This window comes from Molossus molossus, unplaced genomic scaffold, assembly GCF_014108415.1.
Source record: "Molossus molossus isolate mMolMol1 unplaced genomic scaffold, mMolMol1.p scaffold_m16_p_18, whole genome shotgun sequence".
In the NCBI taxonomy this organism is placed as follows: domain Eukaryota; kingdom Metazoa; phylum Chordata; class Mammalia; order Chiroptera; family Molossidae; genus Molossus; species Molossus molossus.
Window position 1 is genome coordinate 59,106,498 of NW_023425353.1, and position 19,656 is coordinate 59,126,153.

The 19,656-nt window shown below is 40.9% G+C and overlaps 1 protein-coding gene across 3 annotated transcripts in view; it reads right to left on the minus strand.

The window, feature by feature from the left end:
- Positions 1-19,656, minus strand: part of ULK4 (unc-51 like kinase 4) — a 320,737-nt gene that overhangs the window by 211,726 nt on the left and 89,355 nt on the right. For all 3 annotated transcript variants that reach the window (XR_004960164.1, XM_036267041.1, XM_036267042.1), the window contains exons 23-29: positions 18,128-18,264; positions 16,617-16,738; positions 16,440-16,496; positions 11,719-11,770; positions 11,522-11,616; positions 4,873-4,924; positions 4,634-4,778 (exon numbers count right to left, since the gene is read on the minus strand). Coding sequence is in view for 2 of the 3 variants with exons in the window: in XM_036267041.1 (XP_036122934.1) it covers positions 4,634-4,778; positions 4,873-4,924; positions 11,522-11,616; positions 11,719-11,770; positions 16,440-16,496; positions 16,617-16,738; positions 18,128-18,264 (660 nt within the window). In the remaining variant the exon portion in view is untranslated. The remainder of the gene's footprint in view (positions 1-4,633; positions 4,779-4,872; positions 4,925-11,521; positions 11,617-11,718; positions 11,771-16,439; positions 16,497-16,616; positions 16,739-18,127; positions 18,265-19,656) is intronic.

A 19,656-nucleotide genomic window follows, 5' to 3' on the forward strand; every position in this document is an offset into this window, starting at 1 on the left:
AAACAAAACTATTAGTTTCTGAGATATTTGGATCTGCCAGACAAGGACATCCATAAAGGCAGAGGCGTGGCCACCTTGGTCACTATTCTATTCCCAGCAACAAGAGAGAGACCAGGGAAATAAGACGCATTTAGTTAGTGCCCGTGGACAATGTGCCGACGAAGAGAGAATCTTCTCCCCCAAGCTTACTTCGCGTAACTCACACGCAGACTTCTGCTGGGAAGTCGCTGGTCTGCTTACTGCCTACGACTCGGCCGCTTCTGCAGCCTGGCTTTCCCTATTCTTGCCTGGGGTGCCCACTCCTTTTCCTTCCAATCATAGCCAGGTTTCAAAGTCTAACTTAAATAAAATCTCCCTATAAATGGAATTATAATCCTATACATACAAAACGCACTACATAAATACGTGTAACTCAAGGTCATCTCTATAGAAAGCAAAGCATGTACACCAGGCAAACAGGTCTTCGATATTCATTCATAATTTATAGAGCAAGTTATTTATGCTATTTATGACAAATATGGTGATGGTTCATTTTATGTCAACTTGACTGGGTCACAGGATACCCAGGTGGCCGTACGTTACTCTGAGTGTGTCCACGAGGTGTTTCTGGATGAGATTAATGGTGGAGTCAGTGGACTGAGTAAAGCAGATTGCTCTCCCTAAGTGGGTGGTCTTCATCAATTAACTGACGACCTAAATAGAACAAAGAGGCTGAGTAAGAGGGAACTTCTGCTCTGGATGCCTCCAGCTGGGACACGAGTCTTTTGCTTGAATTGAAACATCAGCTCTTTGTGGGTATCCAGCCTGTCAGCTCTCAGACTGGTATTTACACCACCAGCTCTCCTGGTTCTCGGAGGGAACGACGCCATTGGCTGTCCTGGGTCTCCAGCTGTGGACTGCAGGCTTAGGACTTCTCGGCCTCCATAATCATGTCAGCCAATTCCATATATATATATCTATAAATATATATATACACACATACATATATATATGCATCCTTATTTGTTCTGTTTCTCTGAGAACCATAACTAATCTTTATTTTAATAAGCTACTTATTCTTACAACTCTAGAGTTTTCATTCACAACAGTTGATAAGCACCTGGAACACAGGTGTTACATGGTATTTAACAAGATTAAATTATTGTCCTTCCTTACAATTTTGCCAGAGCTAACAGAAAAGACATCCACTCTTGCCCTGGGATCCGCACCCAGGAGCCGTTTACCAACAAGAACGAACCTCTCTGAGAGCAAAGCCACACAGATGGGGGCAGAGCAGAGAGATGATGAGACCACAGTCCTATGGGAAGAAACTCAAACCCCTGAATCCAGCTTTATCTGATGCCAGCACGAGTCCTGGACTCCTCACTTATGTGAGTAAATAATTACTTTCCAAATTAGAGTCAAGTGTTATTATTTGCAAATAAAATACTCTTAACGAATACAACATTCTCATGTAAAAACTGGGGAAGATGAAAAGACTGCCATTGGCTTTGTCCAAAGTATTAAGGTCAAAAAGGAATTAAAACATTAACAAAATTAAAAGTACTGACACTAGTATGTCACGGTAGTTGCCCCTTATCCACAGTTTCGTTTTCTGTGGTTTCAGTTATCTGTGGTCAGCTGCAGCCTGGAAACATTAAATGAAAAATACTGGAGCCCTGGCCAGTTTGGTTCGGTGGTTAGAGCGTCGGCCTGCGGTCCAGAGAAACCCGGGTTCGGTTCCCACTAAGGGCATATACCCCGGTTGCGGTTTGTCCCCGGCCCTGGTTGGGTTGTGTGGGTGGCAGCCACTCGATGTGTCCCTTTCACATCGATGTTTCTCTCTCTCTTCCTCTCTCTCCATCTGAACAAAAAATGAAAAAATGTCCTTGGATGAGGATAAAAAAAAAAAGAAAGAAAAATGCCGGAAACAATACTTAAGTGTTCGTGTGTGTGCTGTTCTCAGCAGCATAATGAAATCTTGCCCACCCCTCACTGTCCCGCCCAAGACACGAATCACCCTTTCTCCAGGGTACCCTCTGTAGAGTCTACCCACCTGTTAGTCACTTAGTGGCCATCTGCCATCAGATGGACTGTCGCAGCATCACAGTGCCTGTGCTCCAGGAATCCGTAGTTTACTAATAATGGCCCCAAAGCACAGAGTAGTGATGCTGGCAATCTGGACATGCCAAAGGGAAGCCATAAAGTGCTTCCTAAGGTCAAAGTTCTCGACTTAACAAGGAACGGAAAAAAATCATTTGCTGTGGTTGCTAACAGCTACAGTAACCACAAATCTTCTATCCATGAAATCGGGAAGAAGGAAAAAAGAAATTCGTGCCAATTTTTTGCAGTCACTTCTCAAACCACCAAGTTACAGCCACAGTGGTGGTGTGTAGTTAAGATGGCAAAGGCATTACATTTGGGGTGGAAGACAGGAACAGAAAACGTGTTCCGATGGATGGCAACATGTTGCATCAGAAAGTACTGAGCCTACCTCAGCAAGGGATCCCCTGAAATGAACGACATCAGCCAGTTACCACACATAAAAGATCGCTGTACAGATACAGAAACAGGTTTGGACCAAAAAATATAGAAGCTGCCGGAAGAGGCTGCTGCCATATTCGCAGCGGAGGTGAGGAAGTGGACCAGGGTTCAGGGCTATCCTCAGTATCAGGCATCTCTGGGGGGGGGGGGGGGTCTGGAACGTATCTATCACTGCAGATAAGGGGGTTGCTACATTTGCCAAATTGAAGCAGATGCCATAGAGTTCCTAGAAACTCTAGACACCTCCTAATTTTAAGCCATTACATTTCCATACTCAGTGGAGCGCACGAGTTTTCCATTATTGGTAATTCTAAACTTCTAATTACCGAGTTATCTTCAAAGACCAAACGTCTTGCCAAGGTTTCCAGTTTTCCAGAGTCAAGGTTAAATGAATGCATTATTTATCTTTCATTTTTAAAAATGTCTGTATAACCCGAATTGAGCCCTCACTGCATGTGCCAGGTGGGCAGCCAGCATTCGCCCCGCAAGGCACCTCCCCCAGGGAAGCCCCGCTGCTGCACACGGCATGTCCAAGGACAACGGGAGACCGAACAGCGGGCCGAGCGGCGGCAGCGGCAGCAGCGCCCAACACTGTCAAGAGCAAACCACGTCCCCCACACTGTACGAGTGTCTCAGAAGTATCCCATTCAGTCATCACAATTATCTTCTGAGTTGGATACTATTATCCCCTTTCTATAAATGAGAAACCTGGGGCTTAGAGAATGACAGGCAGAGCCATGACCTGCGCTTCGCATCTGAATCAGTCTGGCTTTGAAAACATCCCAGGAAAGCCCACAGTATCATCCAAACTGCATCTCAAGTTGCTTAGTAAAAACCTGAAGTCGTCTACACCACTTTTGTTCTTGAATATGGCTCACACTGTAGTCCCTTCTTTATTTCTCATCTCTAGAAAAGGTGAAGACAGATGCACAGTAAAGGAGATGCATATTATTTATTTCAGCTCAAATAAATAAAACAGCAACACTGAGTTATAGACTTAATGCTTTTTATTTTACAAACTGTTCCAAAAGTGGGCAAACTGCAGATAGAAAGAAATTTTCATTCCAATTCCCGTGCATGTTAACAGCTGTTACTAAACTGTCAAGTCCTGTCAGAGGAGACCCTGCCCCACTGTGAGGGGACAGCTCAGGTCTTGAGAGATGCTTCACTACAAGCTGTCAGATAACAGATATGCAAAATACATCTTTTAAAAATCACATTTTGCACAAAAACCACATTTTAGGCATCTCGTCAGAAAGATGCATATGATTATATGTAAACAGTCTATAAGTGTAAGATGGCATCCAAAGCATTAATTAATCCCATGGCACGAGGTTCTGAGCTTATATTTACCCACATAAGCACAAGCCATACACACACAGTCATGTACAGCCACGCACCTCAGTGACGGGGACACACTCAGGAATATGTCGTCAAGTGATGTCGTCACTGTGCGAACATCACAGAGTGCACTCACACACACCTAGGTGACACAGCCTGCTCCGCACTTCGGCACATGGGACAGCCTACTGTTCTCGGGCCACATGCCGACACAGCATGCTATGTACAAAAGAGATTAGATCTTCGCAGTAATCCTACTGCGGGTCTGCTGCGTGAGCAATGGAGTGGGGAAAAGATAACCTCTTTCTGTTAATAATACATTACTATTGCACAACCACCCCCAAGAAAATCCTGTGTGTAACTAAACTTAATTTCCACTACAAGCATGAGGGTGGTATTTCTATCTCTTTTAATTCTGAGTAGGGCTCAGAAAAGTCCCAATTTCATCTCCCAGTAGAAAGATAACGTTGACCTTGAATAATAAACCTCACCCCTCAAGCCACATACACCTTTAACCCTGCATAACCTCACAGTCTGTAGAAAACAGAAAAGGCTCTAAATGGGTATTTTCCAAAATGGACTGAGATTCTCCTGGGTCCTACACAGTGTAGTAGTTACTGCCTCTGTTCCTAACCTCTTCACAGTGAGTACATACACACAGGGTCATGAATATAGGGACATGGAGACCCAATGCCATCGGTGCCCCTCGTCTGACCAAAGCACCCAGGACAGCCCCCGCTGCTGCGTGAGTGCAGCACATGGTACTTACTGGGGAAGTAGGACATCCCTAATGAGAGTCAGAAGACTGCTGCTGGGGTCGACATTCGCAGCCTCCTCGCCATCCCCAGCCTCCTGGCTCACGAGCAGAGAGGTGGTTTCTGAGAGCAACCGCAGGCTGAAGAGTCTCCACTCCACTTGAAAGGAAAAGGATGCCAAGAATGTGACTCATGGAGATGGAATGAAGCAGAAGGTGTAACTGAGGGAATTCTGGCGGATGTGGTCACTCACCATTTTGGCTTTGAACCAAGGAGACCAAGGGTGGCAGGATATAATCAACAACCTACAAGAAAAGATGTTAAAGACACGGTTCAAACCTCCACAAACACGAAACTGTTAACAACCACTATCTCTGCTTTTTTCCACTGACAGAATCACTAATCAAAGGAGTGGGGGGAAAATCACCAGCTAAATTTATCCTGGATTTAAATTCTGCATGACATTTAATAAACCACCAAGCTCACTTAACTCTGAAAAAGTCCTCAGGTCAAAATGACATGATCATCAAAACAGTAATCCATCAAAACCTTCAGGGTTCATGAAAAGAATTTTAGCATTTAATGCAAAATCTGATTGTCAGGGGTTGACATTAAACCATCAAATTAATATATATAAGCTGGTGATCATTACTCAAGTTTAAGATAAACAACGATCAAAATGTTGGGGGAAAGGAGACGCATAACCCTCATGCTTTGTCAAATACATCAAAGAGCTATGACAAGTTAATCCTGGTTATTTTTAGAAATAGATTCAGAAGATGTAAATCCATTATACAAACCACCTCTATGATTTCCTAGTAATATCAGACAGAACACATTCAAATATGGTCTGAAATCTCCAAAATAATTTTTCCCCAAATATAAATGGACAATGAAGAAAGGACAAATCATTCCCACAGTCTTAATTTTGAAACCTACTATCTCATTTGATAAACTATTTTGGCAACAATAAATAAAATTCCTGATAAAAAACATCAGAAGCTGTTCACAGCCCACCACCACCACCTTGCTGTCTAAACCAATGAAATGATGCCCTCCCTGCACAGGTAAAGCCCCTCGCGCCTTACCAACCACATCAGCAAGGCTCCTGTACAGTAACGCAGGATTACAATGGAGAGAGCTGCCAGACACAGGCTTTATTTAAGAAGGAATTCTTACAGAAGCCCAAAGACAAGACGAGAGACAAAAACAAGGACATCAGAGGGACTATTACCTCTGAAACTTAGATACAGCAAACAGTAAACACAGCCTACACAGCCTGCCGGAGGAGAGCCAGCCAGAGGACAGCCAGCCAGATAAACATAAAATTTCACACTGAAGGCTCATTTATCTCAGTTCATTCCATTAGGTTTGTTTCTGTACTGGTTTAGGTGAATCAATTCTGTAACAATTTTAGGTGTATTAGGATTAAGCAAATAAGAAAATATGCTAATGTTGTTAGCAGAATTTTTACAAAGAAAGAGGAACACAAATATGGAACAGGGGAATACAAGAGGGGACTATGTGGGGATGGACTAGATTTGAAGACACTGGTGTGAATTCATGATTTCAAAGTATATATGTGTATATACATGCATGATATATAAGTATGCATATGAGTGGGTTATATGCGAGTGTTCATACATGCATATACATGTTTGTATTTCCCAGCGACATTTCCTGGAAGGGTCTAGAAGCTAAGACATCCAAGAAGATAGCACACACAGTTCCCTGACTGTGGTCTCTAATGCCATTGCCCACCAAAGGGACCAGGGCTCCTCAGAGAAAGGACTGATCCCAGGGCCAGGCCAGGGGAGGTTACCAGCTGAGGCAAGAATTCCCGGTTGGCCAGAAAGTAAAGAAGAGCACAAACAATGACGGAGTAGGCCACAAGGACACGTGAGCTAACTTGAAAGGGTTTACCCTGGCCAAATCTGGTACAATCTGAGCGCCCAAATAATTGTAGTAATGAAACCATTGATAAAATAGAAAACTGTGGTAGACAGAATGTTGACAGACAGATGTCCACATGCTGAAACCTGTTGATTGGTCGTTACCTTACACAGCAGTAGAGATTTCGCAGGTGCCATTAAGAGAAGGACTTTGAGATGAAGTGGTCATTCTGGATTAGACTGGTGAGCGCAATGTAAGAGCAAGGGTCCTTCAAGAGGGACACAGGAGGGTCACAGTCAAAAAGGGAGATGTGAGTGACCACACAAGCAGAAGTCAGAGAGAGATGTGAAGATCCCGTGTTGCCAGCTGTGAAGACGGAAGGCCACAAGCCAAGTCATGAAGGCAGCCCCAGAAGCTAGAAAAGTCGAGGAAACAGACTTTCCCCTTCGAGCTTTCAAAAGGAACACAGGGGTGCTGACATCTTGATTTCAGCCTCAAAGACCCATTTTGTACTTCTGACCTTCAGAACTGTGAGACAATAAATCTGTGTTGTTTTAAGGCACTAACTTTGTGGGAGTTGGTTACAGCAACTATAGAAAACATAGCAAATATGAATCTATACCAATGCTTAATTGATTGATACATAGATAACTAAATAAATAGGATAATTCATATCAGTTAACTTTGCAAAAAACAGGCTTACATTTATTAAGTTCCAAACACCTTTTTCTTATTTATTAAAAATATTTTCATATTTATGTAAGCTTTTTAATGGAATATAACATGCATACACAAAGGGGTACTGATCCTAAGTATATATCTCCATTATTTACAATATGAACACACTCATGAAACCAGCACCCAGATTTAAAAAAAAAAATTTTTTTTTTTTAATTTTAAAAAATTACCAGGACATTCCAAAGCGCCCGCACAGCCCATGCCAGTCACTATCCGTCCAAAGGGTAACCACTATCCTGACTTCTAATAAACTGGTTTTGTCACTTTTTAAACTTAATGCAAATGGATCATGATATGTTGTTACCTTTGTTGTCTTTGCCTCAGTATTAAATTTGTGAGATGTATTCATGTTCTTAAGTGTAACTGTAGATCATTCATCCTCTTTGCTACATAGTATTCCAGCATATGACTACATCAAAATTTATTTATCCATTAGGTCGTTGATGGGCATTTATATCGTTTCCCATTTGGGGCAAGAAGCATCTTAGTGTGTGTATTTTGGTGAACATACGTACACATTTCTATTGAATACGTATTTAGAGGTGAAACTGCTGAGTCATGGTATATACATATATTCAGTTTCAGTAGCTGCTACCAGTTTTCCAAAGTTGCTGTACCAACTCCCACTCCCACAAGAAGTTTCTGAGAGTTCCATTTGTTCCATATCTTCCCCAACTCTTAGTATTCACTCAAAACTTTGGTTTAACAAAAGTAAATGACTCAGCATTTATTAGCCTCCAGCCTTTTGGTTTAAAACTTACAAAAGAACAGGCTCTTCATAAAAAAGATATTATGATTTAGTTTATTTTTGTAATTAAAGAAATTGAAATATATTTTAGGAGACATGTATATTATTACCAGGATTTTCTAATAAAGAATCACCTTCATTTTTACCTTTGCTATTATAACATATTTTGAAACTGCAAGGAATGGAACAAATTCCCTGTACAAATCAAATCACTGTGGTATTTCTACCTGCCCTGTGGGCCACACTGATGATTTCCAACTCGGAGGCACTCAGTGGTCTAAGCTCTGGGAAAATCTGAGTTAAGCACTCATGCTCAGTGAGAATGAAGTGCATGTAACCACTTCCATATAAGTATTGATCAGCAGCCTTGAACATAGTTTGTGCAAACATTTCAAACAATGTTATGCTCCTTGGGATGCTGAGTTCTCAATTTCATGTATTCCAGTCATGCTCAAGAAGTGGTGATTAGAGGAGTTCCCATGAGTTATAGCATTAAAAATATGTTTACGGCCCTGTTCAGTTTGGCTCAGCGGTTAGAGCCTCGGCCTGCGGTCCGGAGAGACCCGGGTTCGGTTCCCGCTAAGGGCACGTACCTCGGTTGCAGTTTGTCCCCGGCCCTGGTTGGTCGTGCGGGTGGCAGCCACTCGATGTGTCGCTTTCACGTCGATGTTTCTCTCTCTCTCTCCCTTTCTCTCTCTCTCCCTTCCTCTCTCTCCCTCCCACTCTATCTGTACAAAAAATGGAAAAATGTCCTCGGGTGAAGATAAAAAAAAAAAAATACTTTTACGAAGTCCATGAGCTGCAATGATACTGTTCCTATCATAATACACAGTGTAGTTTCAATGACTATTATGATAACATTTCATGATTAGAAAATAAACTATTAAATGTCTATTTAAATGTAAGTACAGGTATTTGTAACTACTAGATCACAAAAAAATTAAAATATACACCAGGTTGTTGCTCGTTAGAGAAAAGAATCAATAAACAACACTTACGCAAATACTCTCTCAATGGAACACTGAGAAATCTTTACTCAGAAAGTGATGATAAGAAACGGGGTGCCTGCTAATAGCGGGCATTAATTGGATTAACTCTCTCACTGAAACCAATGAAAAATACCAGATACTATATAAAAGAACAAAACCTTAAAACTACCGAAGATATGCAAAGACAATGGGGAAACTTTCAGACCGATCCTGAAAGCCTTAACTAGAGAGCTGAGTTGAACTCAATTCTCAGTGTGCACATTTGTATCCGCTTATCTTAGCCCCCACCATGTACTGACTGTGCCCGGGAGGCACTTACAATAATACAGACACAGGCTCCAGGAGGGCCCACGGGGGCAAGAGGCAGGGGGCTGGGCACAGGTCTTCCCCGCGTGCAGATTTGTGAGTCTACTACCTGAGCTGGGCCCTGGGGAGCGGGCACTACATACGCAGGCTGGGGGAAACCAGATCCGGTCTCCAAGCCCCCCACACACATTCACTCTCCTGGGAAATGCTGGGAAGGCTGCCCTGGGAAGTTATGATCTCAGACTACAGTCTCAGGGATTTGCAAAAGGGGTATAGGGGACCTTAGCCTAAGGCAGTCCTGACTAACAGAGCCCCGGACAAACATGAGGCCTCTGGGGGCAGGGAACACCCACACGAGGCTTCCGGGAATGCCTGTGACCAGCAAGCAGTGAGTGTGAGAAGGTCTCCAAGAACACAAGATGCCTGCGACCAAGATATAACAGACACCACAGTACATCGCGATCTTCCGATATTGCAATTATCACACATGGCATGAAACAATTACATCTAACAAAGGTGAATAAATAAATCAAAAACTGGGAAATATGTATAGGGAACAGAAAATTATAAAAATATAGCAGATCTGCCCTGGCCGGTTTGGCTCAGCAATTAGAGCATCGGCCTGCGACAGCCCACAGTCCAGAGAGACCCAGGTTCAGTTACCGCTAAGGGCATGTACCTGGGTTGCAGTTTGTCCTCGGCCCCGGTTGGGGTCGTGTGGGTGGCAGCCAATCAATGTGTCTCTCTCATATCGATGTTTCTCTCTCTCTCTCTCCCTCCCTCTCACTCCATCTGAAGATGAATGCAATATATATATATATATATATACACATACACACACACATACATATATATGTATATATATCTGATTGAAAAAACAGGCAAGCAGAATTTCTAGTAATAACAGAACTTCTACACATGTGAAATAACCAAAATTAAAAATTCAATGACTCTATTTAGCACCAGACTGGACATGGAAGACAGAAACAGAATCAAAATATAAACAAAATTATCCAGAATATAACCTTGAGAGAGAGAAATGATGGAATATATAGAAAATACAGTGAGAAAGTTTAAAGTACATGTGATCAGAGTTCCTGAAGGAGACAGAGCAAAGGGAAGAGAGAATAAGCAGAGATGAATGCTAAGATCTTTCCAGAAATTATGAAAAAGGACAATACACAGATTTGAGAGGCACAGAGAATCCTAAACAGAATAAATAAAAGAAGGTTCACATTTAGTTAAATCATAGTGCATCTACAGAAAACCAAAGATTCTCCCCATGCCTCTGCTCCCCTCCAAAAAAAGAATCTTAAAGGGGACAAGGAACAGAGATTATGTTCACAGAAAAAAACAGACCAACAGCTATACTCTCAACAGCTACAACTCAGAACATAGGATAATGAAATTATATCTTCACAGCACTAAACAATAACAAAAATAACTGCCAGCCTAGAATTTAACACTCAGGAAAAAATCTCCCTCGAGAAACAATGACTTGATCAAAGCGTTTGCCATCAATACACCCAAGCTGAAGGAGAACTGTAAAGAAACTTGCCTTTTGATAAAACTAAAAATAACCTCTGGTTAGACTGTTCAATAAAAAAAAAAAAGGAACAACAACAGCAAAAATTTTTATGGAGATATTATTAGATTAAAAAGATACTAGAAAAGATGGCAAGAAAATATTGTAAACTTCTTTATGCCAGTAAATTTAAAAAATTAGATTAAAAACATAAAAAAAGATTTAAACAGGCACTTCATAAAACAGTATTCCTAAATGCCCAACAAACGTTTGAAAAACTACTCAGCCTCATTAACAATCCTGATCATACAAAACCTTAAAACTTGGTGAAATACTGCTGTATGCCCATCCACGAGGAAGTGTGAAGTAATGCGAGTAAGGAAGGATGAGTCAGGTACTGCACTGCCGGGGTCCACGTAGACTGGTCCCACCTCTTTGAAAACACTATGGTGTTTTGTGCACAAGCTGAGTTTACATAGACCCTATAACCACTGCTTCTATTGCTAAGTACGTACCCTAAAATAATGCATGCTTATGTAGAGCAAACCTCATGAACAAGAAAAACCATCAGTATTTGCAATACCAAACACTAGAACAACCTAATGTAGTAAATTGTGATATATGCATACACCCAGATTGCTACAATATGCAGGATTCCCACGCAAGTGAAAAACATGTACTTCTCAAAAGCTGCAGGACTGACCGTGGAGCAATAGTCCTTCAGTAAAACGGGATACTGTATTATCGCCTCAAACGCCGACAAGGTGACCTTGATAAATTCCTCCGAGGCCATCAGTCCTAGAAATACAGATCATTATTACAGGTGTTTATTTACATGTTAAAAATCACCATATCAAAGTGCCTCAGTCACGGATGTCAAATGTCCCACAGTCTACTCACCGATGGCTCCTTCTATGTTCGTTTCTCCTGAGTCTATTGACTTAATATGACTCTGTAATAAATAAAAAGACTAGTAAATGGAGATTTCAAAATAACTCTGAAATAAAACACAGATAACATTTTGCCCCCAAAACACCTACCATTCTTAATTAAACAACTCATGGAAGGCAATAAGTACTACACACATACTATGAACACTATATTCACTGTTTTTGTTTTTGTTTTTGTTTTTTAATCCTCACCCGAGGACATTTTTCCATTTTTCACTCAGATAGAGCGGGAAGGAGAGAGAGGAAGAGAGAGAAACATCGATGTGAAAGGAACACATCGAGTGGCTGCCACCCACACGACCCAACCAGGGCCGGGGACAAACTGCAGCCAAGGTACATGCCCTTAGCGGGAACCGAACCCAGGTCTCTCTGGACCGCAGGCTGACACTCTAACCACTGAGCCAAACCGGCCAGGGCTATATTCACTGTTTTTAAATATGATCAGATAAAGTAGGATATATACATTATTAACTATAATCATCTTTTATCATACCAATCACTATCAATAAGATTTAATGTTGGACTAAATTCAATAGCAAGATAAGCCCAGAAAGGACTTGAAAGAGTGAAGAAAATCCCACTGATACATAACCATTCCCAGTAACAGCCACAGCCACTCACGCCTGAGTAAGCAATTGAGAAGGGCACCTAACCAGGTGAGATGTCACCTAAAGGAAGGTCGAGCCATTTAGTTCAAGGTCTGTCTTCAAATTTACCACTGTTCCTAGTCACTCCCAGATACCACTTTTTTTAATCCTTACCCAAGGATATGTTCTTACTGGTTTTAGAGAGAGAAGAAAGGGGGCAGGGAGAGAAACATGGATGTGAGAAAAACACTGATCAGCTGCCTCCCATATGTTACCTGCCCAGGAATCAAACCTGCAACCTTTCAGTATATGAGACGATGCTCCAACCACTGAGCAACACTGGCCGGGTCCTCCTGGGTACTTCTTACCCCAACCCAACTCCCCTTCTGTGTCCCATCCACAAGCCCGCGCTTCCTTGCAGGGTGGCCCCCGACACTGCTTGAAAGGCAGGCCTGCGCAGCTGGCTGTGAGCTCCCTGGGTGAGCTTCCCAGTCCCCAGCCGAATGACTGTCCCAGGCAGAAGAGGTGCTCGCAAATATGATCTGAATGAAACAATCCATGCCCAAGTTGTGATGGACAGAGCACCATGTCAGCCAGGCACTGAGACCCTGCAATGGAGTTCTTGTCCCTAGCTCACAGAATAATACACATACAAGATATGGTTTGGGGTAACAAACAGCAAGTAAAATATAAGATTACCCTGGAATAAAAAAATAAATAAGCAATTAACTTGGAGTGGAAAATAAGTCAACTATGGTCCAATGGTTTTTCTTAAAATATTTGGTAAATATAAAAGAACATATATAACATATCCAAAAGAACATGTGCACAGCTTTTTTGTTTTAAACAAATAAAGAAATCCTTAAACCCACCATTCAGGTTAAGTACTGAGACATTCCCCAACCCTACCAGCCTGTCCTTCCACCAGAGATAACCACTATCATAAATTTATCTCTTTTTTTTTGACATTTTTATATAGTTTTATTATACATGCATATATCCCTAAATGGTATGTTGTTTGTTTGGGTTTTTTTTTTTTAACTTTACTATATCAAACTTTACACAATTCATACAAATGGGACAATATAAAACCATAAAAATATGAAAAAAATTGATATAGGAAAATCCTTATGATACAATTTTAAGTGGGGAAGTAAGACAATATACATCTACATATATACAGCATAGTCTCAACCATAGGTACCATATGTCATACATAAATGTGTTATATGTATATAAATAGTTTTCCTATATACAAGTGCATATATGACTAGGAAACACTACAAGGGAAAAGTATGTTGGCAATGGTTGTCTTTGTGGAGTTATGGATGATTTTATTTTCTTCAAATCTCACTATAATTTTCTACATTTTCTTTTAAAAGCATGCATTTTATAATTTAAATAAATAATCCCAAATTGCCTAAAAGTAAGAGAAAATCTTAAAATGAGACATGTGCTCCTTGAAAGCTGAAAATATGAAATTTCTTTTTTTCAATCTGTAACTAAACAAACTGAAAAGACTTAAAAAAGAAAAAACGTAGTAAATTTATAAAAGCAATGTAGGCTTTCATAATTATTTGGGTGAGAAATCATTTTATAAAACTTTAAAATGAGTATAAAAGTTTTGCTAAATAAATATGAATTTGATACTTGATAAAAAATTCATAGAGACAAGTCTTTTGACTTAAATCTATGTAAATGTCCACAGATCACTAAGAAAAGCTTCCGCTTTAGCAGAAGCCCGGGAGGTCCTTGGCAGTGAGCTGCTGCTACTGGATACAGCTACGAAAGGTGGACCAAGTTTGAATACTTCAAATTCAGGCATATTTTTAAAGTACTAAAAGACAACAGACCTACCATTGTACAGTAGCTACTCAACCAGATAAATCTTGAAAAATACAGAAAATGGTATTTATCTCCAGCAGAGCAGTAAGGCCTTCAAAGCACATTGCTACGTATCTGCACATGAATGGAACGTGCCACCAGGACAGACATGCACTGTGCCCTGGACAGCTCCACAAAGTCATTCTATGGACTGTTCTACAGAACGTGTATAGCTGTGCAGCCCAAAACAAAACCTCTCAAACTTCTGTTTAAGCAAAATTAAAAAGAATTCTCTTAAAGCAGAAACTCAAGAGGCTGTAGTTTGCTAACCTGCACTGTGAATGTCTAAGGGGCTGCAAGATGTTGGAAGAGGTCACTGTGCATCATGGCATCAGGAGAGCACTGATGACTTTAACATCTTTGGTGTCTTGTGGATAGATTATGAATCAACTCATGGAAGCAATATCCAGCCTCAACGGTCCATAAACGTGCACAGAACCGTGTGGATAACAATTCAGGTCCTTACTTTCAGTCGATACTTCTCCCCCTTTTACTACTTACTACTTTATCAATACCATCAATACTGAGCATGAGAAAAATGAACACAGAGCTAAGGCCAAATAACAGACATGATAAGAAAAATAACAAAAAAATTCTGGGACTGGCCATGATTCCATCTAGGAAAACAGCCTGAAGAGAGCAAAAACACCTTTTCCATTGTATTGGCCGAACCTCCCTCTACTTGAGTGACATTATCAGAAAAAAACGGATAAAAATGTTCCAGTATAATAATTGTCTGTGAACCAGGTTAAGTTATTTTCCATTCCCCAAAAGGGCACATGTGAGACCCCACGGAACATCCCCCAACCCTCACCAAGTATGCCCACACCTGGGAGAAGGCGGGAGACCCTTCCTCAGTATGGCCTCCTCCCTGTTTCTGAATTATGTGGAGCAGACGAGTTCTCCCTAAAACATACGTGTCATTCCTGAAAGTCCACAAAGACTTTATGTTGGAGACACTTGGTAGTTCCTTCAGAGTCTCAAAGGTACTCAGTTAGTGTAGGCAGAGAGAAGTACTGCACATGAGGGAAAAATAAGAGAACGAACACAGCACAGTCACGCCTATCCCAAATGATCACTGTGCCGAAACATTCCACAAGCAAAATTACTATTTGCAGGCATTGATATGAATTGTGATGGAATTATAAATATAGCGTTGTAGTCACGCTAAAGTGATACCCACACATTGTCCTTAAAAGCAGATTGAAGAGCAAATTCAAGAAGGTGGCAAACAAAATTCTAATCATCTGCAAACTCATGAGTGCGTAACAAAAATGATGTACTTGGTGGAACTTGGATTCAAGGCACTAGAATGATAAAGAGGTGAAAGTGAGTATAAAAGGACCCACTGCACACACCTCTTACTAAGTCAGTCCTGCACGCAACATCTGTCCTTCAAATTTTCATTCTTCACCCTTTGATGAACTTTCTAGAAAGCTATATTCTTTCTTGTGGGTGACAATCTTTTTTTATTCCAAAATAACAACAAATTTGAGATGTTTGCTTCATTTTTAACTAGATACATCTCAGTTCAGTGTTCATTATCAACATCAAAGTGAACTGGAGAAGCTGTGTGACAAATGTCTTCGCTTTCCCTTTGACTAGTTCCCCATTTCATCAGTGATACATACTGTAACTATGCCAGGCAGGGGGAAAGATAACATAAGTCATGAGCCATAATCTGAACAAAAAGACTGTTTTTTGTGAGCAAAAACTGGAATGAAAGATAGCACAATGATTTGTTTTTCATTGCTATCTATATCTCATCAAAATTTTTAAAAAAGTAAAATTAAGCTTAACTTACAGAAATGCCACCATAAAAAGAGACTGTGCATAACCGGACAACGTAAGCCAAGGTAAGTCATAGTGATAATATATGCCCAACATTCCACTGTCACTAGTTTTATTATGTAAAATTTTTTCATAATGTTTAATACCAAAACCAATAAAAGTGTTCACTCTGGACTTACGTGCCCTACTCGAGGCCATCTGTGAACAAACTACATTATCAGGAGAAAATGCATTTTTCTCCAAATGTCAAATTGTATTACAGTCAACAGATAAAAGTATAAAAAGGTCACTTCCCCAGAGACAAATAAACACCACCAATTTGAAAACGCCCTCCTCCTGACATGGAAATGCACAAACAGTAGAGACAGGCACGTTTTCCTAGGGACGTGGGAAAGTCCGAGCTGCTCACCAGGACGGCTCCGTAACTGAACAGGAACTCCTCCGTTACAACTCGAGGCCGAAACACCTGCGTGGAGAGAGGTTCCACGGATCACACAGAGCACGGGCAAGGGGGAATGAACATGTCTGTCCGCTCCAGGTACAAAGACGGGAGCCAGTGACTTCACTTGTGTCAATCAGACCCTACCTGAGAGGTGACAAGGTGCAGCACCACGGGCATCAGGGGAAGACACAGCTTCAGCTGCTTCGCTTGAACTGTTGACGGGTGTTTGCGACCAGACACGCCAGCCAGGGCACTGAGAATGTCGCCTGCGGAGGGAAGACCACCAGCACTCAGGGACCCCTGGTCACTGCTGAAACCAGGGGGTTGCTGAGGGAAAGAATCTCCACGTAAATGAAGTGGAGAGAAGCTGTGATATTTACTCACAAACATCAAGACTAGAACAAAAAGTCAAGGCTTCTGGGGACAAAACGGATATCAACTCAATCTTGCATCTAGAAATTTAACATCAAATTATAAACAGCATGGTAGAGTGGTGGCTTTAAAAACAATTTTCCTTCCTTTTTTTTTTTTTTTGTATTTTTCTAATTTCAAGCATAAGCACCTATTACTTTGGTAAACAGAAAAAATAATAAAAATGATAAGTAAACATATTATAGGTCACAATTTCTAATAACAGAATAGATGGAAATAAAACTAGATCAATTTATAAAACTTTTCACTGGGTGATAAGTCCAATAATAAATAAAACTTGTGTTGTGGCTATCTTATCATCATATCTTTAAACAGAATGAGTCTGGTAATAGGAAACTCAACTACCAATTAACCAGACGGACCATGGCCTTCAGATTGAAGATTTAAGAAAGGTTACAACCAAAATAAATTTTGAAATGTGCTATTTTCAGTCATTAACAGGCAAATAATCTCTCAAAGTATCAGTAAGAAGCAAAAAGGCATGTCAGTCAGCCATGAAGACAGTTCTATTACTCTGATTTAATAGCACGAATTTCGGTTCTTAAGTATATTTTACCAAACTGAGCTGGATCGATTTAACATTTTAAACATTCCTGGTTTCATGCTACATCTGCTAGAAAAGCATGGAACCGGATTTAAACTAAATGTGCACATTACTCAGATTATTTTAACTTTTGCAACCACAATGAAATAAGGGATTAGCTATAATAAACATCCTTTGCAAATCATTATTAGATATTTTTATTTTAAGTTTTTTAAACCAAAGAAATGTTCAAACTTTAGTATCAAAAGTCTAATATAAATGCTAATGCTTAAGCACTCTTAAGATCTTTTAACAATCAATAAATGTGTGGCTCTCGTCTGAAAAGACATGTTTTTTATTCAGAATTAAGCAGAGGAAACACTCTTGAGAAAGGCTACCCAAAATAATAGCAAAAGTCCAAGTTTAAGCAATTAAAATGCTTCTCTTTTATTTATTTTCCAAAATCACCAGTTTACCACCGATGACAGCCCAACAAAACCACTGGCCTGCTCGCTGCCTCAGTATGTCACTTGGGAAAGAGATAAGGCACCTGTAAGTCTTGAAACTACACATTCAGGAAAAAGAGTCACTGCGCTCGCCTGCAAGAACGGACCAGCAAGAATAGAAGGGAGGCGATGCCTAAAAGCCAAGTCACAGAAAGGTAAGCAGCAAGGGGCCTGAGGACGAGGCTGCAATTTACCCAGGATCCGTGGCACTTCCTGCACGACGTGACGGATGAGAAGGTCCAGGCACTTGGACAGGTACTCACTGCCGCTCTGCTGCTGCTCCTTGCCTGGGGAGGTCTTTCTGCTGTCTCTCTCGATGTACATCACCAGTCTACATACAGAAAAGTGCAACAGATCACCTCTCGTGATAAAAGAGGTGAGGGCATCCGTCTGAAAATGCCACCAAAGCACTGTTTCCAGGGGGCACGGTCCCAATCATGCTGACATTTAGATTTGTAGCAACTTGGCTAGCGCAGTCCATTTTGGCCTCAGAAAAATCTAAACATTTATGCAGAAAGAAAGGAAGACAACTGATATGTCTACCAGTGTATTACAAAACAGTGCCCTGATGTCACCTGCACTTGGCCCATGGAAAGAAAGCACATTCCCCAGATGATGGAGAAGGGCAAACACCATCTGGACACAAGAGGGTTCTGGTGTTTCAAAGATTCAAAGATTCAAAGGCAACACAAGTTATTATTAGTATTCAACCTATTCGACTTGCTTGGAACCTCAGGCCAATTACATGAATTCCAGTTCCTTTAGTAAATCAAGTATATAAATCCAAAGGAAGAGTTTCATTCCAACACCGGATTTCTCATGTCCTTTTGTTCGGTAGTTTTATGATATCTGCCTGTTAATAGACTTACATCTTCTTCAAACCTCTGGCATCCATTTAACATCAATTTCTAAACCATGTTCACCCCAGAACCAGGGATCATATTGGACCATCACTCCAGATACGGAGGGTGTAGTTTACAAGTTTTAGGCCTATTTCATCCCCTTTTTTTGGACCCACCAGTCATCTTCCCGAGTTCCCATTCCCCTCAACTCTCTAGAGGGCAATGAGCACACTGATTTCAATGGTCAAAGGCCCTGCACAGTGACCTCCCTTGTGGGACTCCCTTGCTACCATCCACCCCTCCAGCTCTGTCATCATCCCTGATCCCAGCCAACTTCTACTTCTCAGAGAGAACTGCCAACCAACTTCCACCATAAACTAGAAAGAGGTGGATTTATTCATAATAAATACATGTAAAGTATACTGGAATCTTAACCCTTGGAATTTATGTGGCTCTCTTAGTAGATTTATTCATGGTTTAGTCTTTCTTCTTACTATTATTTGGAGCCCTATTTGTGAGCACATGGGGATAAAACCAACTAAAAAATCGTAAGTTTCACATAAGCCAGTTAACATCATCTGTTGTAGTCAGTGCTTACAGCCCTAGCCACACTCTAACAAATGTATGACATGGTCAAATGCAAAGAAAATATGACTAAGTCTGCAGAAATGCATCAGTATTGCTTAAAGAATTCAGACCACAAAACTTCTTGATAATGAGTAAACCAAAGAAATGGGACACCACCATTTCACGATAAGTGAAATCCAAAATTGGCAGAGCATAAAAAACAAATCCACACTTGTCTGCAAGGAGTCCATTTTTCTCCAAAATGTACATTATCCATGACAAAACTTAATATTGTGCTGCTTAACTGCCGTAGT